The sequence below is a fragment of the Metopolophium dirhodum genome, chromosome 1 (assembly GCF_019925205.1).
Source record: "Metopolophium dirhodum isolate CAU chromosome 1, ASM1992520v1, whole genome shotgun sequence".
In the NCBI taxonomy this organism is placed as follows: domain Eukaryota; kingdom Metazoa; phylum Arthropoda; class Insecta; order Hemiptera; family Aphididae; genus Metopolophium; species Metopolophium dirhodum.
In genome coordinates, this window is record NC_083560.1 from 7,554,887 (window position 1) to 7,581,586 (window position 26,700).

The following is a 26,700-nucleotide window of genomic DNA, read 5'->3' on the forward strand; positions in this document are numbered from 1 at the left end:
TGCTAGGAAGATTAACAACAGCAGTTCTCACATCTCAACTTTCAATACGTCAGCAGGCCACAGTCGTGCTTAATTGCCTATCATTACGCTACCAGTATTTGCCGGTGATATCCAAGATTGGGAATCTTTTTTCGATTGTTTTCGTGCAATGATACACGATGATGGTGGATTTACACCAGCTCAAAAATTCTACTATTTACGGTCAAGTGTTAGTGGCCAGGCGTTAGACCTTATCAAGTCGGTTCCAATGACAGATACAAATTATGAGGTGGCAATAGAACGCCTGAAACAACGGTATGATAATCGCAGTCTTGTCATTCAGTCACATATTCGATCTCTCTCTCCTGGAATCTCCATATGTATGAACGGTTCTACTGTTCAGCAAGATTTATTTTCTATACTTGTTCGCTTCCGTAAGCATCAATTTGTCTTAACTTCCGATATAGAGAAAATGTTTCGGCAAATCAAAATCGCAAGAGAAGACTGAGACCTACAAAGAATTGTTTGGAGATCCAGTCCTAAGGAATTACTTCGTTCATATCAACTCACTACAGTAACATACGGAATGACTCCTGCTTCATTTCTATCTACCTATTGTCTAATAGAACTCGCGAAAAGTGTCGAAAAGCAATTCCCGTGCGCTTCAAAAGTGATTGCTGAAGATTTCTATATGGATGATTTAATGACGGGAGCCGACACCGAGGATGACTGCTGTCAATTACAAAGAGAAGTAAGCACAGTGCTAGATTCAGCAAAGCTACCGTTAAGGAAATGGTGTTCCAATTCCGAGTTTGTACTGCAAAACATGTCTAAGTGTGTTAACGATCCCTTGTTTGTGTTGGATATCGGAGACAATGACACTGTCAAGTCATTGGGACTGCAGTGGAAACCAATTGCCGACCTATTTCAATTTGAAATCGTATCAAGATCCATGGAAGGTACATTGACAAAAAGAGCTATACTCTCAGACCTAAACAGAATTTTTGATCCACTCGGTTTCCTGTCACCGGTTCTAGTGAAGGGAAAAATATTTCTACAACAGCTCTGGTCCATGAAGATAGATTGGGATGCAAGGCTTCCGTTAAACATACAGGAAAGATGGGGTAAATTTTACGAAGATCTGGAGCGACTGAAATATTTATCCATTCCCAGAAAGGCCATACCTGAACGAACTGATATCATAGATGTACACGGGTTTTGTGACGCATCCGAAGAAGCGTATGCGGCCTGTATCTACATTCGTTCTCAGAGCAGCGATGGAAAATGGCATTCCAGACTTCTTTGTGCAAAACCTCGAGTGGCCCCGTTAAAAGAAAATACAATACCACGACTTGAATTGAATGGTGCCTTGTTATTAACTGAATTGACTCAACGGGTCGCTGATTCATGGCAAATCAATATTCATCAGTTCAAACTATGGATGGATTCAACTATAGTTTTAGGGTGGTTCAATAGCCAAAGCAGCCGGCTAAAAATCTATGTTGCCAATCGAGTAGCTCAAATTATGGATATTACAGAGGTCAGCCAGTGGAACCATATAGGCACGCAGGAAAACCCAGCAGATATCCCTTCAAGAGGTTTAAGACCACGGGAACTGTTAACGGCAAGATTGTGGTGGAACGGACCTACCTGGTTGGAAAGTGATGAGAAGGATTGGATCTTGAATCCGATAACCCATGATGATGAGCTACCCGAAGTACGCAAAGTGAAGCTACTGCTATTAGTGATCAAACCGTTGAATAGTATATTAGAACACTACTTTGAATGGAATTGTATGCTACGAAGAGTTGCTTGGTTAATGGTCTATTCGAAGTACATGCGTAAGAAAATCAATGGGCCTCAATCCCTAACAATATCAGATTCGGACGAAGCGAGGAAATCAATTTTAAGAATGGTCTAAGCTGAGTGTTTCAGTAAAGAGATCTCGTCACTAGAAAGGGGACAAGAAGTACCAAGAAATAGTATGTTGCGTAGTTTGAATCCCTTCCTGCGCGATGGGTTAATACTTGTTGGTGGAAGACTCGAGAATTCAGACATAGCCGATGGACAAAAACACCCTATAGTATTGCCTGCTAGTCATAAAATAACCAGGCTAATATTTGAAGCATACCATCTCGAGCTACTTCATGGAGGACCTCAGCTCATGTTATCTGAAGTTAGACGTCTTTACTGGCCACTGCTAGGTCGAGTAACCGCGAGATCAGTGGTATGGCATTGTGTCAAATGTACAAAGGCACGTCCACGTTTCAATCATCCAATTATGGCACCACTCCCAAGAGACCGAGTTCAGTGTACTAGACCTTTCACTGTCACAGGTGTAGATTTTGCTGGACCCATATATATTCGCAGTGGTTTGAGGCGTGTAGCTGCTAAGAAGGCTTGGATTGCTATATTTGTTTGCTTCTCAACGAAGGCCATACATTTGGAGTTGGCTGACGATCTTTCAAGTAAGTCTTTCATGGCGACATTTCGTTAGAGGAAAATGTGCTAAGGTTTTTAGTGACAATAGCACAAACTTTGTTGGGGCTCAAAAGGAGTTAATTTCAATGATGAAAAAAGCCAGTGTTGATCTTGAGAAAGAAGGTATTGAGTGGCATTTCAACCCGCCTACTGCTCTACATTTTGGTGGTATATGGGAGAGTGCCGTGAAGAGTATGAAACACCACATGAAGAGAGTTATATCTGATCACAAGCTTACGAATACAGAAATGCGAACTCTCTTGTGCCAAATCGAGGCTTGTCTCAATTCCAGACCGATGACTCCACTAAATAGTGATCCTTCTGACTTGGCAGTCCTTACTCCATCACACTTCTTGATTGGAGGAGCTATGTTGTTACCAGATGAACCAGACATATCTAAGGAAGAGCCCAATGGTCTACGTAGATGGCAACTAGTGCAAAATTTGATGCAGACCTTTTGGAAGCGGTGGTCGAGAGAGTATCTACCACAGACTCAAATTCGTGGCAAGTGGACAAGCAAGAGCGCACAGCTAGCAAAGAACGATGTCGTTATTATCAAAGATGATTGTATGCCTCTAGCCAGATGGAAGTTAGGATTGGTTATGGAATTGCATCCTGGCTCTGATGGTGTAGTCCGGGTTGTCACCATAAGAACAGCAAACGGAACGCTCATGCGTCGGCCAGTAATCAAATTATGTCGACTACCGACTGAAAAGGACAACAGCTCAGTTGAAAACCAGGATTTTCAACGGGGGGAGAATGTTGCCGCCGCAACAGTTTAAATATTATAGATTAGGTAATTAAGAAAAATCGGTCACGGGAGGAACAGCTGGTCTCACACATATCACTATTCGTATTGTTTATTTTTGTTTTAGTTGTTATTGAATTTGTAGATGTATCGTGTGAGTTATATAATATGTAGATTACACCGCGTTATCGTACGCCGCTGCCGTGCGTCTGCTGGAATATATTAGCACGGCCGCCGATTATATTGTTGTTCTACACCGTAAGCCGTAGAGTCAGGACCATATTATTATTCATTATATTGAAGTATTAAACAGTTTTTTGTATGTGATCATTACTTATTAGCAAAAGTGCTTAAGTGTGATTTATATTTATTATTTGTGAGCCATAAGGGCTAAGTCTAATTTATTTTATTATTATATTGTTTTTTTTTTACGTGTACCTAAAATCATATATATATATATATTTTGCATATACATATATTATACTTTGCTGTGCAATACTCGCGGGTTGTCAACCGTGTCACCGTGATATCCTTTTGTATTATATTTTTATCGTTAATTATTATTACTAGATGTAGGACCAGCTGGCCAGTCTGAGCTCCACAAAACTGTGAGTTATTATTGTTATTTTTGTTATTATTATTATTATTATTGAGCCAGAAGGGCTACATATCGTATTTATTGTTGTGCCAGAAGGGCCATAAATTATTATTATATTTATTATTGTGCCAGAAGGGCCATACGTTATTAATTATACTTTGTTGGGCCAAAAGGGCCATATCCTAACATATTAATATTGTAATTTTATTCGTCTATAAGAGACGTACTTATATATATTTAATATTGTTTGTATTCGTCTATAAGAGACATTTACTTATATTCATATATATATATATTAATTAATATTGTTTATTCTGTTTGGTCATAAGGGCCGTGTTATTCATTATATTATATTTTATTACCATTCAAATCATTTTTGTTACCATTATTTCAACTTAGTTACCTTCTTGTGATTTTTTAATTATTGTAAACACACCACATATATACACACAAATACACAAATACACATTTAACACAACACGCACTACATAGCTCAACAGTATTTGCCCGGCATTCCCGACCACTATTGTTTGAGCTATTACCCCATTACACACCCAGCTACTTCTCCACACTTTTAAGACCTAGGTGTTAGTGGGGCACAATATAAATTGGTGACCGGGCGCGCGTATTATTACTATACGCTCCCGGCCCGTACATAAGTATATAACTACAACCAGCATAGGCGGAACACTGGGCCACTTTTCCCAATGCTAAACCTATGCGAAACGATTTTCTGAAGTTGAGTTTCTCTAATATGTTTTTAAAAATCGCAGTGTTGAATAAGGTTACCCGTTTACTGACTAGAAATATGAAAGTGTCCATATCACACAGATATAATATAGATAAGAAACTTATTATTATTTATATCTGACATCTGTGTCAGATTGTGCATAATATATTGTTTATTCAGGTAACGACAGGTTTTTAATTATTAGTATCTATGATTCCCAGTATTATCTCCCGTGGTAAAGTTTTGTCCATGAGCGAAAGGATAAGCTTACAAAATAAAAATACGAATTTAAAATTTAAGACTAGCAGCAACTTTGATAGACCATGAAAATATTTTTTAGATTTTCTTAAAATCAGCCCATTCAGCCTCCTCAGACCCCCCCCCTAAATACGCCCCTGTATAGACGTATAGTAGTACCAGTAGTCCAGTAGGGAGGTACCTACTGACTACTCTATATATTATTACAGGGCGTGATTAGACTGGGCTGTAGTTCCACCTATGGCAACATGCAGTGTCGTAACCTCAACATTTGAGCCCGCGAGTGATATTTTTAACGTCCCACCTCCATCTGGAGAAGTATCCGAGATATCTCAAGAGGGTTCCTCCGCTTGCTGAAATTATTTCATACATTGTTCAAATATAATTACACTGTTTATTACTTGTTTTTCTTGAAAACCAAACGAGGTGACAGAAATATAGGTATCATAGTATGTAATACGTATTATTTTGTGCAAACCCGTCAAAAAAGTAATGGAATTTAACTAATTCAAGTGTCCCAACCTTTTTAATGCCATATAAAAAACACGCAAAAATACTTAGGGTTTTTCGTTACAATTTTGTATATATTATGAAGTGTGTCAGTGTCTAATCATAAATAAATTTCATACACTCGTTGACCGCCGCCGTACCTACTTACACCACGCATGAACATTGCGTTAGTAAAACTCATACGTGCTACAACACAATTATAATTATAGACACAATATGTTCTTAAAATGAAAATGTATGATTTAAATCTTAAAAAAAAAAAATGTAACACAAAATATATAATTAAAAGAAGAAAAGTGTGCACTCTGAGCTCCCTAATAAGCGTGCGGGCCCCGGATGGTTATACCACTGCTGCAGGGTACTGCGACTGTAATATGATAAGAATATTAAATTGTAATATTGTCACTCTGAAAACGATTCCAATTCGTCGTGATTGATTGGCGAATGAACATTGCTTATATTATTACAGTTTAAATTTATAAAATATGTATGTATATTGTTAATGTTTTAAATACCCAAATAATTTAAGTAAGTTACTTCTGTTTTATTGACAAAAGAAATTGGCTGACGTGGGTTACGAACAGCACCTCATACAAGAGCAATGGGCGTCAAAGGATAAGTTACACCTGATACGATCCATGATGAGACTAAGGAAAAAAGGAACGTTGCCGCCAGTCTATCCGAATGGATGGTTTGCGCTCCTGGACTCCGATCAACTCATCGTCAATCAAGTCAAGTACGTGACGGCTCTAGGTAAGTTATAATGTTCTATTTTCGGTAACATTAAATTTAAAATGCATCTACACCCTATATATAGATAGTATAGACTAAAGCAGGGTATACCTAGGCAGAAATTGGACAAACAATTTTCCTGTTATTTTACATACAGTAAATGTTATTAAAAACACCATTTTATACGTCTCTAAAAAACTATATTTTAAAATTATTTTATAATATTCTAAACGAAGCGATGAACGTAATGATTTATTTTACAATGATGTGTGATTTTTTATATGTTTTTATTTTTGTGTGTCATAACGGTTTTGAGCAATAAAACGGCTTCGATTTTCTTCAACAGTATCTTGTGCGATATGGGAAAGTGAATCTAGTTGGTGCATTCGGCAGGTCAAAATTTAAAGTAATAAAATAAAGCCTAAAAAAAATTCCTAATAGTTTTCAAAAGCACCGGGAAAAACAGCAAATTATACGCAAAATCAGGTTTTGACAAAATCGATTTTGGTTCTTGGTGTAACTTTGACCGTAGATACATGAAATTCTCACTGAACATTTAGATTAGCATTTGCTATACACCATAAAATATACAAAATATTATATTTGTTTGGTAAATGGCTATTAATACATTGTTACAATTACGTTTGAAAAATATTATACTCCAAAGTCACGATTTTTTTGTAAGCATGTAAAAATCAAATTTTGACAGATGGCGTAAATATCACGATAGTATATGTGCAGACTATTTAGAGTTGGAAATTCCTAAAAATGTTCCTTACTAAATCTAAGGTTTTAAAATGTAATACAAGATTCCATTAAAGTTAGATAACTTTATAAAAAAAAAAAAACTATAAAAAATTCAAATTTGTAGGAAATTACATAATATTAAATAGGTAACAAAAAATAACAATTTTAGTTATTTTGTTGTAATTTTATTATATATTAATTCAACTTACCGGCTATCGTATTAATAATAAGTAATAAGTAGGGCAATGAAGTTATTGCATTAAAAATAATTAATAATAATTAAATATGAATATTGCTTACATTATTGCATTACACAAAAAATGATTTTTTTAAGTTTTCTTAGCGACCTTAATGCGATAATCGCTCTATAGAAATATTAATAAAATAATAAGTATTACAAAAAATATAGAAATTTACACATTGCTACCTTTACTTGCTTTTATTTTATATATTTAATTATATAATCTTAAATGTAAACAAAAATAAAATTATGAAAAATAGTTAAAATTGCAGTAAAATTAAAAAGTCGCCAAAATTGCATTTATTGCAATATACTTTTTTTGTTTAAATTAAGAGTTAAACGAAACATATTTTAATCTCACTCAGCAATAAATATAAGCATTTTCAAAAAATATGCAAATGCAACAACTTCACCGCCCTAGTAACAAGTAATAAAAATATAAATATAATATAAAATATCTATAAATATATATATATAAAGTGTTTCGTGCATCTTACGGTGACGTCAATTTATTAGATGCTTACTGTCCTCACCTGGGTGCTAATATGGCTATTGGAGGAATAGTTAGAGGAAACTGTCTTCAATGTCCATTTCATGGATAGACATTTGACGGTACCTGTGGGAAGTGCGTCAAAATTCTCAAACTTCTTTTTAACGATTGTTCTAATGGTAAAAATTCGTATAGAGATTATAATAGTCGCAACTAAACCTCTAAAATTTCCATAATTTAAAATGCTTCACAGAGCAGTGGGAGTTAGCCCACTACAATCCCGATTAACAAAATTACATAATTTTACAAGTTATAAATCTATAATAGTCAATTGGTATTTGAAGACTTTTTTAAACACATTTTAACATACTTCATATTAAGTATAAAAATTAAATTTATATGTATACTTAAAATACTCTTTTTATAAATATATAATATTATGATTTTACCGATAAAACGTATGGAGATTGAAGAGTTACCTACCAGTTATTTAGAGCTTTTTAATGTGACTGTAACTAGTGTAACTTATTGGTTAAATATTAATCGTAAGCAATCCATTTTTTCATAATATGTATCGTTATGCAAAATCATCCATAAATTATAAGAATACGTAATCATTTATAACAAATTAACAATGTTATGTCATGATGACCAAAATAGTTTTGATTTTTTTTTCTGTATAAATATTTCGTATTTTAAAAACATAAAATTGATGGTATTTCACTATAATAATGTTAGACCTAAAAAAAAAGGGTTGCTAAATTAGAACTCGGGAATACTAAAGACTCTTTTGCACCTCCCTAGTTGTGCCAATGCAGATAACAATAAATAGTTTTTCATACCTATACAACCATTATTTACGTACGTACTACGTAGGTACGTGGTAAACGAACAGTATAGACATTATTTATAATCTTATATTTTATAGGCAAATTGTATAAGATTTACGGAGACATGATCGATTCCGCCAGTACTTAAAATTAGTTAAAAATTTTAAAAACAACTATTGATTCCGCCCATTCGAAATTGTAAGTCTAGTAATTTAAATATATTTAAGATCCTGATAACTACATATCTGCCCCTGGCTACGGTATTTATATCTATAGGACCCTACGATTCTCCCTGGATATCTTATATTTAACTGGTCGTTCCCCCGACCACGTTACACCGTGTTTCATTGTACTTTTTCTCTTGAAATACTTGAATACTTTATATTTCGGCCAACAATTTATAATAATTGTATGTAACACTACGTAGGTATTTGGTACGATGTACAGCACTGGTCAACTACTTTTTGATATTTCTCGTATTCGATCAGATATAAAATAATCACATATTATATCAAAGAACTCTATCGTAATTCTAATTCGATAATAGTTGGCAATATCAATCAAACAGAAACTTGATAACGATTATTGAGTAATAAAGCATTATATTTATAAACATTATGTACCTATTCTGATATTTCCCGTTTCCCAATCAAACATAAACTATTATTTAAAGTGGATTCAAAGCCATTCCAAGTTTTTGGTAGAAATACGGGTTTAGTTTTTCTTTAATTTATATTCATACCGGCACCAAATCTCTTATACGAACCATTTACGTTTTACATAATATGTGATATCGAAGTAATTCATTCGCTATAGGGATAATAGTTTGTTTTAAAAACTAAATTTTCTCGTAAACCCGTTCAAGGGGAAGGAATGCCAGACCATCAGTCATAGAACAAAAATGACTAATTTTGTCATCATTCATATTATATACGTTGTTTGTCCTAACTCCTGGACTTTACGAAATGTACTCTGGCAGAGATGGTAAGAGCACCCTCTAATAACTAATTCTGAACCAAAAACATTATTAGCCGCTGTAATTACTGCCTTTTCAAAATCTAGACTTAACTTAATAATTATTAAATTTGAGACTTTCATTCCGTCGGACTTTTTTTTCGCCGGATTTGTGTTCGGGGATTCGTATATATTAATCGTGTAAACTACATTATAAATACGACGTATTCGTAAAATTTACGTACATTACCATTCTAAGTATTTTGATAATTTAAAAAATAAAAATTTGTGATAATAACTAATACCAATGATTGGAAGGTCTTTACCAACCTTAAAAACAAGTAATACTTTTTCAAAGCCAAAGTCTCGTTTATGAATCTCATTTTCTCATTTGAGTTATAAGTATAGCTTAAGCAATATTTATTTTTAAGCATCGAAAATTAATAAAATAAGAACCTAATGAAATATTTTTAATTTGAGTGAGTAATGCTGTGGTTAGTTTTCAATATTCATAAATACTTTCAATATAATATGTAATAGCATAGTTTAAATAATTTATTTAAGTGGTAAACAGGTGCCAATAACGCTATAATTTAAAAATGAAATACCTTTGTTAATCGAACATGGGTGTTTCTACGCATGTTCTAGTTTTTGATATAAATAGGTACCTATCCATATTTGTATTCGCTAAAAGATTTGATAGTTAAGTTATTTTCTGATAATAAGATTTAATAGTACCAATAACTATACACTTGACCCCATATACATTCCTTATTTATACACAATTCAATAACAGAAACAATTTAAATAACATTCATAAAGAAAAATACTAAGAGAACCGCCTTTACCTTAAAGGCCTTAACATCTTGCCCTGACTTAATTACTGAAAACTGGTAAGTTGTTACCTATTAACACTAATAATAGTCTAAACCCATTGGCTATTAATATAGTATGCATAGATATTAGATAGGCACATAATATATTAGTACCTATATTTTTATACCTAGGTACTTGTTATGTGGATAATGAATATACATATTTAATACTAAAAATATTCTTGTAAAATAATGTAAAAATGTAAGTGTAGTAAAAAATTGTACAATCAAGTAGGTATGTTATATGTTGTATGCGAGTGATGTGTTATAAATTATCATTAACTGTACGTGTGTATGGACATAATCAAATCATCAATGCATAATAGACAACAGTAAAGATATAAAGTTATTAAAAACTACATGTTTCGTATTTTTTGGTATAAGTTAGCGGTAAAACCAACAATGCTTACCGATATATGTATATAATATTATATAATTTAGTTTTTAGTTTTAGTTTTTCTGATTTAAAAAAAGGTACATTTATTGATTTTTTTTTTAGTTTACCAAAGTAAGCATTGATTCATAAAAATCCTTAAATATGCAAAAAAAAATTAATGTATACCTATGATTCCATGCCATACAAAATTAATTTTACATTAATATGGGTAGGTATGTTTGATCATTATAATAATATATTGGTGTAGGAAATGAAAGAGCTGATCCACTTGCCAAAGAGGCTACTGTATCACAAAATGCAACCCCATGCCAAGTTTATTCAATAACCGACATCAAACAAATAATTAAAAAAATAATTCTCAATATCTGGCAAAACGAATGGAAAACTTCTAACGCCAAATTGAATGAAATTAAAAACCACATTCTCCCTTGGCCAAACAACACACTCGCCAGAAAAGAAGAAGTAGTTATCAATAGGCTCAGAATAGGCCTGTTGGAATTATAAACAAAACACCCTATATAATGTAGTGTATAAGTAATATATTCACACTGTAGTTCTTTAGACGCTGACTATACATTTTTATATACTACAGCATATTATATGTCCTGCGTAGTGTAGCCGGGTATACATAGTTAGTCGTTGATTTATATTACGCCTCGTAACACTATTGTACATCGTATCATTATACTTATTATTATATTATATATATCCGGTTATATTATTATTTACCTTTTAACTTCTGTATATCTGTGTACTTCAACAGGTTATGGGCCCAGAGTAAGGTCTTTATAATGAAGTCGTGAATAATTAGTAAAATAATAATTGATTAACGAATTGCGTGTTTTTTGTGTACAGACAGTGTACAACAATAATAATTCGCGAAGTAAGTGCAGTGTAGTGTGCGTGCGTTTCTTAGTGTACAGATAGTGTACATCTACGTTTTGCTTAAACATGGAAAACGAACAATATAAAATCAACAAACTCAAAGATGCATCAAATTGGGACATGTGGAAATTTCAAATTAAGGTTATCATGAATGCAGCTGAAATATTTGATGTAGTAACAGGAAAATCAAAGAAACCAATTTTAGCAAAAATCGGTAATGAAACTGAAGATGAAGCGAGAAAAAGGCAAATAGGCATGAAACATAAATCTGAGGTTAAAGAAAAGCTTAATTGTTTTCTGAGTATGGTTAAAACTCTAACTAAAAATGTTATTAAAACTATTAGAAGTGACTGTGGATTAGAATATAAGAATTCTGAAGTTCAATCAATTCTAAATATTTTTGGAATAAAGCATGAAACAAGTGTACCTTATACTCCTGAACAAAATGGAAGAGCTGAATGTTCAATGAGGACTATTTGTGAGGCAGCCAGAACAATGATCTATGCCAAGAATTTTCCAAAATCACTGTGGGCAGAAGCAGTCAATACAGTAGTGTTCTCATTCAATTATACTGGTAATTCAGGGAAAGTATGTAAAACTCCATATGAGTTATGGTTTGATAAACTTCCTAAAATAGAAAAGTTCGTAGAATTCGGAATAAATGCATATAGTTTAGTTCCAAAACAACGACGAAAGAAGTGGGATACAAAAAGTCGAAAAGGATACTTTGTTGGATATTCAGAAACTTCAAAAGGGTATCGTATTTGGTATAAAGAAAATAACGAGGTGTCACTTAGTAGAGACGTTATTTTCAAGGATGAAAGTGTTGTAAATGACCAACGTGTAGAATGTTCTAATAATTTAAATGATAGTAATAACATTGATGTTCTTAGCTTACACAAAGACGGCTCTTTAGAACACAGCAATACATCAGAAGGGGATTAAGTCATGGAAAATAAATTTGGGTCAATAAGTGTAGATGACAATGAAAAACAAGAACATGAACAAGAAAATGGATCAAATGTCAACGTGTACAACTTGCGAGACAGAAGTAATATTAAGAAACCATTACGTTATGATAATTCAGCCTTTTTCGTAGTCGAATCCGATCCAGTGAATTTCAAGGAAGCTTTGGAGTCACAAAATTCAGAAAAATGGATAGAAGCCATGAACAATGAAATGGAATCTCTTGAACAAAACGGAACATGGTCGCTCGTAAGTTTACCTTAGACTGAACTATTGTAAATTGTGGTTGGGTGTATAAAACAAAATATAATGTTCATGGACATGTTGATCGATACAAGGCTAGGCTAGTAGCAAAAGGGTATAGTCAAATGTTCGGTATTGATTTTAATGAAACCTTTAGTCCTGTAGTAAAGTTCGATTCAATTCGGTCTATATTAGCTATATCAGCAGCAGAACAATTACAACTTCGACAATTTGACGTTCAAACAGTCTTTCTATATGGAGATTTGGACGAAGAAATTTACATGAGACAACCAGAAGGGTTCAACGATGGTACCGAAATGGTGTGCAGACTTCAACGCAGTTTATATGGCCTAAAGCAGTCACCACGATGTTGGAACATAAAGTTCAAAACATTTCTTCTTAACTTTAATCTATTAGAAACAAAAGCAGATCCCTGTGTTTTTGTTAATAGAGAAAATTACAAAGTATTAATCGTCGCTATATTTGTTGATGATGGTCTAGTTGCAGCTACATCGAGTCAGGATGTACATGCATTAATGGAATATTTGAGACAACATTTCAATATTACCGAAGGAGAATTGAATCAATTTTTAGGTACAGAAATTGAGCGAAAATCTGATGGATCAATTGTAATGCACCAAGGGTTGTATTGTAAAAGAGTATTAGAGAAGTTCAATATGACTGAAGCAAAATCAGTTCAAATACCAGCAGACCCTCAACATTCATTAGATGACAAGCAACAAAATACTAATTTAACTAGTAAAGTTCCATATCGTGAAGCAGTCGGAAGCTTATTATATCTCAGTCAGATTACAAGACCGGGCATAACTTTTTCAGTAAATCTAGTTAGTAGATACATCGAGGATCCAAAGGAACAACACTGGGCAGCAGTGAAACGAATTTTAAAATATTTAAAGGGAACTATTATTTTGGATTGGTATTTAGTTCTAGACAAAAACTCATGTTAAAAAGATACAGTGATGCTGACTATGCAGGTGACTTGGATACAAGAAGATCAACATCAGGGTCAGTATTTACATTAGGATCTGGAAGTATAGCATAGTAATAGTATTCACGTCGTCAACAGTGTGTTAGCCTTAGCACAACTGAATCAGAGTACATAGCTTTAAGTCAAGCAGTACAAGAATTAACTTGGTTAAAATTGTTTTTAGGTGAATTGCTGGACCAGCCAAAAACGGTGCCAACAATGTATGAAGACAATCAAAGTGCGATTAAACTCGTAAAAAATCCAGAGTTTCATAGAAGAACGAAGCACGTAGATGTTCGCTACCACTATATAAGAGAAAAGTTCAATGAGGGATTGTTTTCATTGGAGTACATATCCAACAAGGAGCAGATTGCGAACATTATGACAAAACCAACTCTACGAACGCGGTTCAATGAGCTAAGGGAGATGTTAGGAGTTATAAATATTGATGTATAAGGGTATATTGTTTAAGGGAAAGTGTTGGAATTATAAACAAAACACCCTATATAATGTAGTGTATAAGTAATATATTCACACTGTAGTTCATCAGACGCTGACTATACATTTTTATATACGACAGCATATTATATGTCCTGAGTAGTGTAGCCGGGTGTACATAGTTAGTCGTTGATTTATATTACGCCTCGTAACACTATTGTACATCGTATCATTATACTTATTATTATATTATATATATCCGATTATATTATTATTTACCTTTTAACTTCTGTATATCTGTGTACTTCAACAAGGCCACACTGGATTAACCCACGCCTTCCTAATGAAGAAAGAAGACCCACCCATGTGCCCGACTTGCAACGATCCCATGACAGTTAAACACATCCTCACCGACTGCAGAAAGTACGAATTACAACGTCAAAAATTCAATCTAACTTACCATCTCGCTGAAAACCTCAACATCGATACCCTAACCAACGTTCTCAAATTCGTAAGGGATACTGAACTTCATAACGAAATTTAATATATATTATAAGTATAATGTACCTACCATATTTAATGTAACTTATCTAATATTAATATAAATACTAAGTAATTTTTTTTTGTAGCCAATGGGCCATTGGCCCATAGTTGCCGAGGCATTTGTCACAATAAAAAAAAAATAAAAATAATATTGGTGTTGTCGCCGCCGCGACAATGTGAGTACCCACCGACCGACCACCTCGCACACGCACACACAGTCGTTATTGTTATAATAAAATTTGTATTAAATGTTTATTGTGAATTATTGTTATGTAATATGCAGATTATAAAGCTCGTTATCGCGTGCCGCCGCGTCGGCTGTTTAATTATGATATTTGATATTTATTATAATATTTTATTTTTATACAGTATACGGCCCGGGAACAAACAATAATAGGCCGTGGGGCATAATTCTAGTTTAGCTAGAATTATGATTATAATATTATTATGATAGTATAATTATTATTGTACACGTCGTATAAACCTAAAAACGATTTATATAAATAGGTAATTTATATAATTATAATTAGGAAATATCATAAAAATGAAAAAAAATTTAAATAAAAGAAAAAGTTCACAAGTTGCTCAAATGTTTTGAAAATTTTACCATGTCTAGGTAAGACTAATATAAGTAAACAACCCAAGTTTGAATTATTATTTGATGGATCCAAATTCATACCACTGGTATATATATAGTAGGTAAATTTTGTTAAATAGTTTAATTTATTTCTTGAAAAAATACTGGTCAGGGCCTCGGAGGCGATCTCCTCCTAGCCGTCTGGACCAGGCCGACACTGATGAGAATATTAAGGTATTCAGAAAATCAGAACACGTATTCGAATACTATTAGAATACTTTTTTTCACAACTAATTTTTGTCAGCTTTTGAATGGTTGGTAATTAACATTTATTAGTTAATAATTAAAAATACATCGTAATCATAAATTATTTATAAATTTTGACCACATATTATGATACAGCCCGTACGGGATACAACACATGTTTATAAAAATAATCATATCATTGGCCAATATTATATCTCGTTCAAAGAATAAAATTAATGTTCATGATTTATAATATGTCTTGTCACAAATTTAAAACTATTTTTCTGGATCGGAAAAAAGTATTTTATAATGTAAAAAAAAATACAAATAAAAGTATTAAGAATACGTATTTGAATACTTTTTAAAAAAAGTATTTAAAATAGTATTCAAATATCGAATACAAAAAAAGCATTCAAATACTTTTATTCGAATAGGTACTTTACAAGAATGAATCGTATGATAGAAATTATAAATATTAAATTATGTTTTACGATATTTTTCGTTTAATGATATTCCATAAATTACGTTTTGTGTTATGTTTTGTTTAAAGATTTATATATTTTTTTATTCGTTATGTTTTGTTTTGCGGATTTTATTTATTTTAAACAACGCTTTCCGTTATAATTACGTTCACAAATTTCAATCGTTTTTTGTCAAATATAACGTTATTATAATTGTAAAGTTCGTGAAGATCGTGTTTTTCAGAACAAAAATCGGACAATGTAAACTAACTTCAAATTTGTTAAAACCTAAGGTATTTTGATCTAAAATTGACGGCAGTAGCGAGGCCTCTCAACTGTGTACATTATTGTGGGTAGGTATGTTTGATCCACTAGCTCATTATAATAATATATTGTTGTATAAACTGTACAAAAATAAAATATTATGATAGTATAATTATTATTGTACACGTCGTATAAACCTAACACTATAAATTGTTTATTGCATTGTTCTACAATTATATTCATGTTTTAATTACATTGTAAAACAATTACATTTAATGCTGAAAATTGCAATAAAAATTTTAAAATAAACTAGTGATGAATTAGTTAAAAAAAGCTATGCACTACATGTAATAAAAGTACATTCCCTGTAACTTTAAAGTTATATTTGGATATAATATAAAAAATTCAACAAATGTAGGTGTCAATAAAATTAGGGCAAATTCAATAAATGGTATATTTTTCCAAGCAATTAATAACCAATTTATATATTGACCATTATGTAGGTAAGTATCTAATTATTAGGTAATCAATAAAAATTATGAATCCTTATATTTTTAAAAATTCATCATAAAGATGGTTAGGGAAAAGTATTTTTCATCCAATGAGCAACTTATTTGCGGGCGTGCCTGACCAGTTATGATATTATATTAATATGTTTATTACATTTGTACATCTATAATACACAACATGTTTATTGTATATTTATTTCAGTAATACACATATTTGTTTTGCGCTTGAAAAAAAATGTACAATGGCAATACTAAAATATTGAAGTATAAATTGTAATTGCCTTATAGATGGGTCCTGGATTAGTGATTTTAAATTTTTATAACCAGTTTTGGGCCCATGAAATTGGTACAAGTTGTCACACCAGTCCATTAATTCAAAAAGTTGTACATCGTATCTACTGTCCAGTGTATTTGTCACTGTATGCTTCAATAGTTTTATTTATGAAAGCTCCGATGGTTGGTTTAGTCAGTTTAGTGTTAATTACTATTGTTTTATAATTTTCACTAATGAATACTAAATTATTATGTATTTTATGTTGTTACAGTGCGAGAGATGTAGTCATTTGGAACCACAAGAGTTACATTGAAAAGCCTTTAGTTTCAGAACAAGAATCAACACTCTTGGTACAAACAATTTTATAGTGCCAATAGTATACAATTTAGTAACAGAAAGGAAACAATGGATTGGTAAATTAATATATTAATTTTGATTTAACATAACTGAAAAGTATTACTAAATACATATTATATAATATAGTATTATAGGTATGTAAAATTATAATATTAAATTTCATTTTAAAAATTTTGTCAAATGAAAAAAAAAATTATTATATAATGGAAATATTCAAATATACATATAATATTTATCACTTGAATGGTTGTGTTACCTTTTTCAGCCATGTTAATACTCTCATTGTCATCTAATATGTCAATCTAATAAGTATGAAAACTATGATGGTATAACTAATAAAGAATTATTAGAATAAGACACAGACAAAATATGTGTGTAAGCTCTAAAATCATTATAATAATTAAGTATGTAATACAATGTTTTTAGTAGGTATTTTTGAATAACCATTTAAAATTGGATACTAGACTGATATACTTAAATAAGTGGTATAGACATTATTAAGTTTCTAAGGCTTTTCTGGATGAACTAAAATCATCAGCTTGTAAGGCCTCAAAATCCTTTATTTGTCTGTTTATTTTCTTCTCATCGTTGGAGAAACACAATATTCTGAAAATGTCAAGTCGTAAAAAATATACAATTACCTGATTCATGAATTATGTTAAATGAGAAAATAATTGTGAAATAATCCGTTGTGCTCAGAGTAGTACCAATGTTTCTGTGAATTACTATAATGGATTTCAATTCTCTAGAAATTAGCTATCTATGCTGCAGCTGAATTAAAATCTGGAAACCGCCTCTATGCACAACAATCAGATCACTAGTGAGGAATTCCAAAATAATTTAAATAACAATTAAACTATAAATACAACAAGTATTAATTTAAAAATAAAGTTTTCTTATAATTATAAATAAGTCTTAGACATATAGTTTTATTCAAAAAAATGATTCAGAGTGCAATTGAAGGTAATTGGTGTTTGCTTAGCCTTCTTCCAAAGAAGTTTGTATTTTCTTGTTGAGAAGTAAATTCCATGAATGGGAACGGGTTTGACAACCAGTAAACCTATAATTTACATATTCAATAAAATTTGATAGTTAATATTCTATGATCAATAAATGTACATACTTTGTATGTATGTATATGTAGGACACCCCAAATTTATTAACAGCGTATCAGCTACATCTTCAATATAATATTTCTTTTCACAGCTCATGCCAACCATTCTGAAAGGTGAAGCCAGGTTTGTCAAAAAATCTTGTACAATAGTTACAATATCACAAATTTAAAAATTGGATACTTGAGTGATAAGCTTACATATATGTGTGTGATTTAGACATTAACTAAGGCTTTTCTGGGTGAATGAAAACATTTTCAACTGTAAGGTCTCCATATCCTTTATTCGTCTGTTCATTATCTTCTAACTCATCGTCGGAAAAACACAATATTCTGAAAATGTCAAGTTATAAAAAATATGTAAACACAACAGAAATGCATGAGTAATGTTCAATTAATTTTACTTCTTAGATAAGATTTACTAGTCGTGCTCAGAGCAGTACTACCAGTGTTGCTGTAGAAGTGATTACCGCCATTATTTCCTTCTATTTTCGTTTTTTGGAAATCTATATTTGTGAACAAATTAGCAAATTAGACTGACCCTATATTATTAAGAAATATAAACAGTACAACTAAAAATGAAAATGAAAATGAAGGTAATGTGGCAAAGCGATATATTGGATGTTTTACTAAAAAGAATACACTTATGAATATACTCCATGATATGGATCAAATATACTCCATGTTAGCTCTAATATTAGAGTGATAAGACATGATATTATAATCAAACTTAAAAGCAAAATAATTTTTTAAGCATCAGAGAAGTACAAATGACGCTGTAAATTACTAAATTTATTTTACTACTGTATCCCAGACAAATGGTTAGGATTAAGTTTTTAGAGCATTGTTTACAATCACTTATTGTGAAACAATCCGCAGATTGATGATTTTGTTCTAAAACATATGATTACAACTCTATACGAATGTAGTCTGTATTTCTGTTCAAATTTTAAATATCTAATTGAATGATTCAAAAGTCGGTGAATAATAAAATAATATTATGTTGTTGTGGTTAAGTTAGGTTATCACTACAATACAGGAAGTATATATCTACGGTCCCCTTGCTGCGGTTGGCGATACCAAATTCTAACGAGCAACATGCAAATATGAGTACAGACAGTACAGTAGATCAAATTTTCTTCATGTTAGCTCTAATATTTATTTATTTATTTATTTATTATTTAATTCACGGAATAAAAAATTCCTTATTTAGTACAGTACATAACAATAATTCAGTAAAATAAGATAGCTAACATATACAAGGGGTGATGGCCTAAAAAATACAGCAGAATTACAGGCACAGTAAATATAAACTAAAATAATTAGGACACAAGTAAAATTACATACAACAAATGTACAAAAATAACAGAATATTAAGGTAAACTGAGAAAGGAGGGGTCCTCGTTAGCCAACCGCATCATGCGGTCAATTGATTTGTTTTTACCGTAATTGGTACAGTGGAGAGGTACAGCAAAAGGAACTCGAGACCTTGTGGCCCGATGAGGAACTTTAAAGTTTACTTGGACGAGCAGTGAATATTATCTAATAATATTAGAGCGATAAGATATAATATTATAATCAAACTTAAAAGCAAAATTATTTTTTAAGCATAACATCTAAAATTGGATACTTGAGTGATATACTAAATAAATAAATAAGTATAAATAAGTCATCTGCTAAACAACTAAACATAAACTATAGACCTGAAAGATATAAGTTATAAATAAATGTGATATTATATATAAAATAAACAATTCATATTAACCGGTATCAATAATTAAGGTGTACAACTTATTAGTTTGTATCTATATGAAAGTTTAGATGTTCATAATGTTAACATGATTTTACACTTCAATAGAACTTTATTTTGTAGCAAGTTGCCACTTACTCGCAATGTCGCAAAATACAGATTAATTGTCATAAGCATAACTATCAGATCAATAGTGACAAGTTCTAAAATAAATGCAGTTGATAACTGTATATTATCAACATTATTATCAATTAGGTATGGGATTTGTTAAAATGACAGTAAACAAAGAAGACTTATATTTTTAATGTGATTCCATTAAAATGTCTTATCCCCTATAGTTAGCTCAAAAGAATAAAATTGTATTAAAAATTGTATGGTGTATAGAAAATGCTAAAAGAACTGATTTATACCCAATGTATTTGAAAACACCTATGAATTTTCAATTTTTACCTGTCATCCAACTATTTATACTTTTATTTCAGAAAAGATACTGAAGTCCAAACTAATTACGTGTTTCTTTGCAATTTAGATATGTTGAGGCCCTCATCTGTGTTATTGAAATTGGGTTCTTGCTCAGCAAAATTGTATTGCCTAAAAAATTTAAACTTTGTTAAAAAATATGTCAGTGCATCATTTGTTTTCTCTCTTTGAATAACGAGCAACATGCAAATGTGAGTACAGTAGATCCAATTTTGTATTGTTAGTTTTAATATTAGAGGTGATATGACATGATATTATAATCAAACTTAAAGACAAAAATATTTTTTAAGGAACCTTATAGAGAAGCACTAAGCTCTTATTTGTATTTTATTTTTGAAACAAGTTATGAATATATTAAGATATTAATAAATAATTATTTATTTATCAATTTATTTTGACCAAACAGGCTGAGGCCTTTCTATATCCAAATATATGTCCACTCACACAGTTATTGATATTATACAATGAGTCTCGTGAACTGGTAGGTATGAGAGTTTAAAGCACACTAAAATAGCTTTAAAATAAAAACCTATTAACAATATTCTCACCCTTAAATTTCATTATTCGCTCCAATATTGTATGGCTTCATCTAAGTCGGTAGAATTATCTTCATAAAAGTCAGTGTCTGAAAAATTGTCAGCATATTTGATCGACTTCCTAGCTACTTGTATGAGGTACATCATATATTTCAGTTTTGAAAATATAAGTATTATCCATTATATGAACTAAAAAAAAAACAACCTCTAAGTAACTTTTGGTTTTGGCAAACATTTAAAATCTGAGACTCAAGTAATATACTTACTATATACGATATATTTCAGTTTGGAAAATATAAGTATAATCCACTGAATGAACTAAAAACAATAATCTATTAAGTAACTTTCGGTTTTGGCAAACATTTAAAATTGGATTTTTGAGTGATATACTTACATAAGTGTATGTGAATAAGACATTATTAAGTTTCTAAGGATTTTCTGGGTAAATTAAATTCATCAACTATAACGTCTCCAAATCCTTTATTCGTCTGTTCATTTTCTCCAACCTCATCGTTGGAGATATACAATATTCTAAAAATGTAAGAAAATATAATTAATACAACTAAAAATGAAAATGAAGGCAATTGGGCAATGCGATAGTTTGGATGTTATACTAAAAATAATACACTTATGCATGGTAATTTTTTACTAAAATGTATGAATACAACTCTGTACGACTGTAGTCTGAATTTTTGTTCAAAATTTCAAATAATTGTAATTAACTAGTGATTCAAATGTCGGTAAACAAAAAAATAATAATATTATAGTGGTGAGCCATCACCCTGTATACTCTCTTTCGTGACGACTTTTCTGACAAACACACTTACCTGGTTGTCATGCACGTCTCGAGCATTTGTGCAATTTTTTGTCAGCTAACGACCGGCAACATCACGCTCCATCCTCGACGACATTGTTCATTTCTGGAGACAACAAAAAGCTTAATAGAGCTCATGTTCATGCCAATCATTCTGACAGGTGAAGCATTAATCAAAAAATCTTTACAATAGTTACGATTTCACCAAAGATATATGTGATAACAGCTGGAGGTTGCTTGTGATCCAATTGTTTAGAATAAGACACAGGCAAAATATGTGTGTAAACTCTAAAATCATTATAATAATAAAATATGTTTTTAGTAGGTAATTTTGATCAGAATATTTTTAAATTAAGATTTAATTTTATAAATAATTTTGCAATAACCATTGCTTGAAAAAAAATTTAAATTTAAAATTGGATACTTGACTGATATACTTACATAAGTGTGTATAGACATTATTAAGCTTCTAAGGCTTTTCTGGATGAATTAAAATCATCAGCTTGTAAGGCCTCGAAATCCTTTATTTGTCTGTTCATTTTCTTCAACCTCATCGTTGGAGATACACAATATTCTGAAAATGTCAAGTTATAAAAATACATAAACACCACAGAAATTCATGAATTATGTTAAATTAATTTTATCTCTTAAATAAGATTTACTAGTCGTGCTCAGAGTAGTAGCAGTGGTACTGTAAATTATTGAAATTCTCTATCCCAGACATGTGGTTTGGATTATGTTTTGTGACAGCCTCTGACCATAATATCAACTATTTACTGTGCCTTGTTTATAATCACTGATTGTAAAATGATAACCGCCTATTCTGCTCCAGATAGAAAATTTGTAATCGTTTAGTTCGAAGATTTTAAGCGATTATTTCCTTCTATTTCCATTTTTTAACAAATTAGACTATATTAGACCCATATTATTAAGAAATATAATCAGTACAACTAAAAATGAAAATGAAGGCAATCGGGCAATGCGATAGTTTGGATGTTATACTAAAAAAAATACACTTATGCATGGTAATTTTTTACTAAAATGTTTGAATACAACTCTGTACGACTGTAGTCTGTATTTTTGTTCAAATTTCAAATAATCATGATTCACTAGTGAATCACATGTTAGTAAACAAAAAAATAATAATATTATCTGTATACTCTCTACTGTGACGACTCTCCTGACGGACACACTTACCATGCACGTCTCGAGCATTTGTTCAATTTTTTGTCTGCTAACCACCGGCAACGAGTAGCAACGTCACGCTCCACCCTCGCTGACATTGTTCGGTTCTGGAGACAACACCGTCGTCTACCACTGCAGTGGCACAGCGCAAAAAACAGACCAACACCTTCATTCGAAACAGAATTTTCTTAAAATGTAAATTTGTAAGAAATATATAAATACCTAATTCAAGAATAAATTATGTTAAATGATTTTACATAGATGCAATTTATTAGTCGTGCTCAGAGTAGTACCAATATTGCTGTAATTTACTAAAATTTATTTTTCTTCTCTATCCCAGACAAACGGTTTGGATTATGTTTTGAGAGCATTGTTTACAATCAGTAATTGAGAAATAATCCGCAGATACTATGTCAGATAGAAATTGGGATAATCATTTAATTCGAACATGTTTAGCCATTATTTCCTTCTATTTTCATTTTTTGGAAATCTATAGGTGTGAACAAATTGGCAAATTAGACTGACACGATATTATTAAGATATATAATCAGTAAAACTAGAAAATAATACTTACAAATTAAAACCAACATAATGTGGCTAGGCGATACTTCGGATGTTTTACTAAAAACAATACACTTATGCATGGCGATTATGTAATAATATGTATGAATAGAACTATTAGAAGTAGAACTCTGCACGACTGTGGTCTGTATTTTTTTGTTCAAATTTCAAATAATTGCAATTCACGAGTGCTTCAAACGTCGGCAAACGAAAAAATAATAATATTATGTCGTTATTTATTTGATAACAATTATTATTATCATAGTTCGTGATACATAGTGATAAGTCACAATGATTATCAATCGGAGGTACTCCTCGCCGGTCGGTGGCGGGCATTACATTTTACCGAAGACCGAAACTTCGTGAACGCAGGTTACTGCCTGCTCCACGACCCGCGATTTAAGAGGAAACACGGGCGTTTTATCGTCTCAGTCTTATAATATAGCAAATTTACGCACCGTGTGATACTTTTTTATTTTTTGTGTCTTTGTGCACGATACGTAGTCGAGATAACGCTTCGCTTTTCATCTTTTCCGGAATTATTACGTGAAATCGGTTTCGGTTTTTCGTGTAAGTGGCAGTCAGAGCCGTACTGAGCCATTTTTTTATCCTGAAGCAGAACTTAAGCAATGCGCCCCCTGGGTTTTGGGATTGACACACACAGCTTTTAATATTATTAATACGATTCGGAATAATCTGAAAAGTTGCAATTAGGTTTCGAGGAACAAGAAATAACATTTTTAACCACAAGTATATAATTTTTAATTATTTAATTACTATCTTCTTATACTATGGTAAACAAATAAATTTGAAATTTGCAAATTATTAGAAGTATTCAAAATAATAGTTAATATGCTAGCGATTTATGTTTCTATAGAAAGTATGGCCATGCTTGACAATCTCTCCTTAACCATTGTAGATCTTAAGTATGTTTTTACTGAAACTCCTTTCACATGTTACGTCCCAACCGACGTCGATATATACCTCAACGCAGAAATGAATTACGTGATGTACTAGGTATGATTAATGTTTATTATCGTAGTACAAAATTACAATGTTATGATATATGGTGTAAAAGAGTGGTGTCACGACTCTTTAAGATAGAATTTAAACTGTGAGTGGTGTTACGACTTACGACTCGACTCTGAATGTCCCTAACCGTCTGAAGAGCTCTTGTCCTGGGCTTCTATATATATATGATTGTGTCCTTTGGAGTTGGTGGTCGTAGTAGTGTCTAAGTTCGGTCATGAGACAGAGTTCGGGTCTCGTATTTGGTATGCTGGTCGACTCGTATCCTTCGTATGGGTGTTGGCTTTCCAGGAAAGATACGTGTGACGACACCTTCTATAGTTTAATTGTTTTCTCTACGCTTTTGAAACGACCTCCGCATGTTATACTATACTAATTGCCTTACTAGTTATAGTGTTAAACGTGCGACGCGCAGTACACAGTTAATATATAACTACTTAATACGTGGGTGCGTAACACCTCCCTTCTAAAAAAAAGACTTTATGTTTAAAAGTTTAAACATAAATCTTTAACATTTCTATAGTATGTAGTTATTACAATAGTTTTACAATAGTGATACATTGGTTATAATCAGGGCTAGGATTTATATGTAAAAGCATGTTTTTTTTGTGACTTCTGATTTTTGATTTCGTCAGTAATGTCCACGAATCACCTCATGATGAGATAAATGGTGGTATTTTTATTTTGCATGTTTTTGCATATTTTGGATGAAATGCATATTATTGCATGTATTGAATAAAATGAATATTATTGTACATTTTGATTATAAGAATGCGAAAAATAAATGTTTTATAGTAAATTTCATGATACTTGGTTTTTTGTCAAACATAAATTTTATTTTTATAAATACAATCCTATGGTACAATAGGTATGCGATAAAAGATTAAATAATTTGACATTCATTTTCGAAAATTTGAAAAAAATTGTGATCGTAGCATGTAACACTCGTAGTGAATGTGAATTATAAAATTTATTTCTAAATTATTTTTTTTTCTCAATTATATTATATTAAGACGCCCGATGCCGATGCCATTTTGTCCTCAAAAATATATTCTGCGGGAATAATGTTACCACCTTATAGAATCAACCAAATTTCATAATTTTTTATTTAATTGCTAGAGAGAAATATTCTACAGCCCGCATCGATCTCTGTTTTTCAATATTTCATTCTCTAACTTTATAATATGTCTAAAAAAATACAAGATATAAAGCATTTGTTTAACAAATTTTTTAATACAATTATTTGAAATAAAATACAAAATCAGAGATTGGTGTGGGCTGTAGGAAGTCTTCTTCTTTCAGATAAAAAAAAGTCATCAGAATCCGACAATTCTACAAAGCTTGAGCGTTATTCCCGTAAAGTCGTTTTTTTTCGATATAATACACCCTATCACCCCCCCCCCTAAATAGGTATCAAGTAGTAGATTAGTGTAAAAGGATTATAATTGAAGTGGCAACTAAAATATAAAATTTTATTTTCAAATTTTATAGAATTGTGAAAAATTTGAAAAACTGGTAACGTGACCCTAAAGACGAACAGCTAATCACTGATGTATTTCAACAAAAAAATATTTTTTTTGTAACTATATTTTTGTGTTTATCTTATAAAAATTTAAATGCATATTTTTGCATATTTTGGTAAATAAAATGCATATTTTACCGTTTTTTATTGCATACAAATCCTAGCCCTGGTTATAATACATTGATACATAAAATAGTGATAAATTGGTTATAAAATAGTGATACATTTGGTTAGTAATATAATAGTTGTTAGATATTAGTACATTTTTTTTTTATATAAGTATATAGTTTCTTTTGTTTTACATTTTCTTCTTAGCCTAGGTTAGTACATGGTGGTCATATATGTGTGGATAATATACGTATTCTGTTATTTCGGGCGAAATGGAATATAA

At 31.4% G+C, this 26,700-nt stretch overlaps 2 protein-coding genes and 2 long non-coding RNA genes across 4 annotated transcripts; 2 read left to right on the plus strand and 2 right to left on the minus strand.

Annotated features, from left to right (window-relative positions):
• The first annotated feature begins 565 nt into the window (after nt 1–565).
• Nucleotides 566–1,900, plus strand: LOC132943925 (uncharacterized). Its single transcript, XM_061013130.1, has one exon. It carries the CDS (start codon nt 566–568, stop codon nt 1,898–1,900), a length of 1,335 nt encoding a protein of 444 aa, XP_060869113.1.
• A 63-nt stretch (nt 1,901–1,963) lies between these two features.
• On the plus strand, nt 1,964–2,476 carry LOC132944003 (uncharacterized). The gene has a single exon (XM_061013234.1). The coding sequence runs from the start codon at nt 1,964–1,966 to the stop codon at nt 2,474–2,476; it is 513 nt and encodes a 170-aa protein (XP_060869217.1).
• A 15,097-nt stretch (nt 2,477–17,573) lies between these two features.
• On the minus strand, nt 17,574–22,587 carry LOC132935892 (uncharacterized). The gene is made up of 10 exons (XR_009663358.1): nt 22,454–22,587; nt 22,026–22,300; nt 21,593–21,729; nt 21,465–21,516; nt 21,211–21,387; nt 20,633–20,773; nt 18,837–18,938; nt 18,634–18,765; nt 18,445–18,542; nt 17,574–18,381 (listed from the first exon to the last, which is right to left on the minus strand). It is a non-coding gene; the product is annotated as an uncharacterized LOC132935892 (long non-coding RNA).
• Nucleotides 22,588–23,228: 641 nt separating this feature from the next.
• LOC132935893 (uncharacterized) lies at nt 23,229–23,955 on the minus strand. The gene is made up of 3 exons (XR_009663359.1): nt 23,772–23,955; nt 23,455–23,687; nt 23,229–23,363 (listed from the first exon to the last, which is right to left on the minus strand). It is a non-coding gene; the product is annotated as an uncharacterized LOC132935893 (long non-coding RNA).
• Between the last annotated feature and the right edge of the window lie 2,745 nt (nt 23,956–26,700).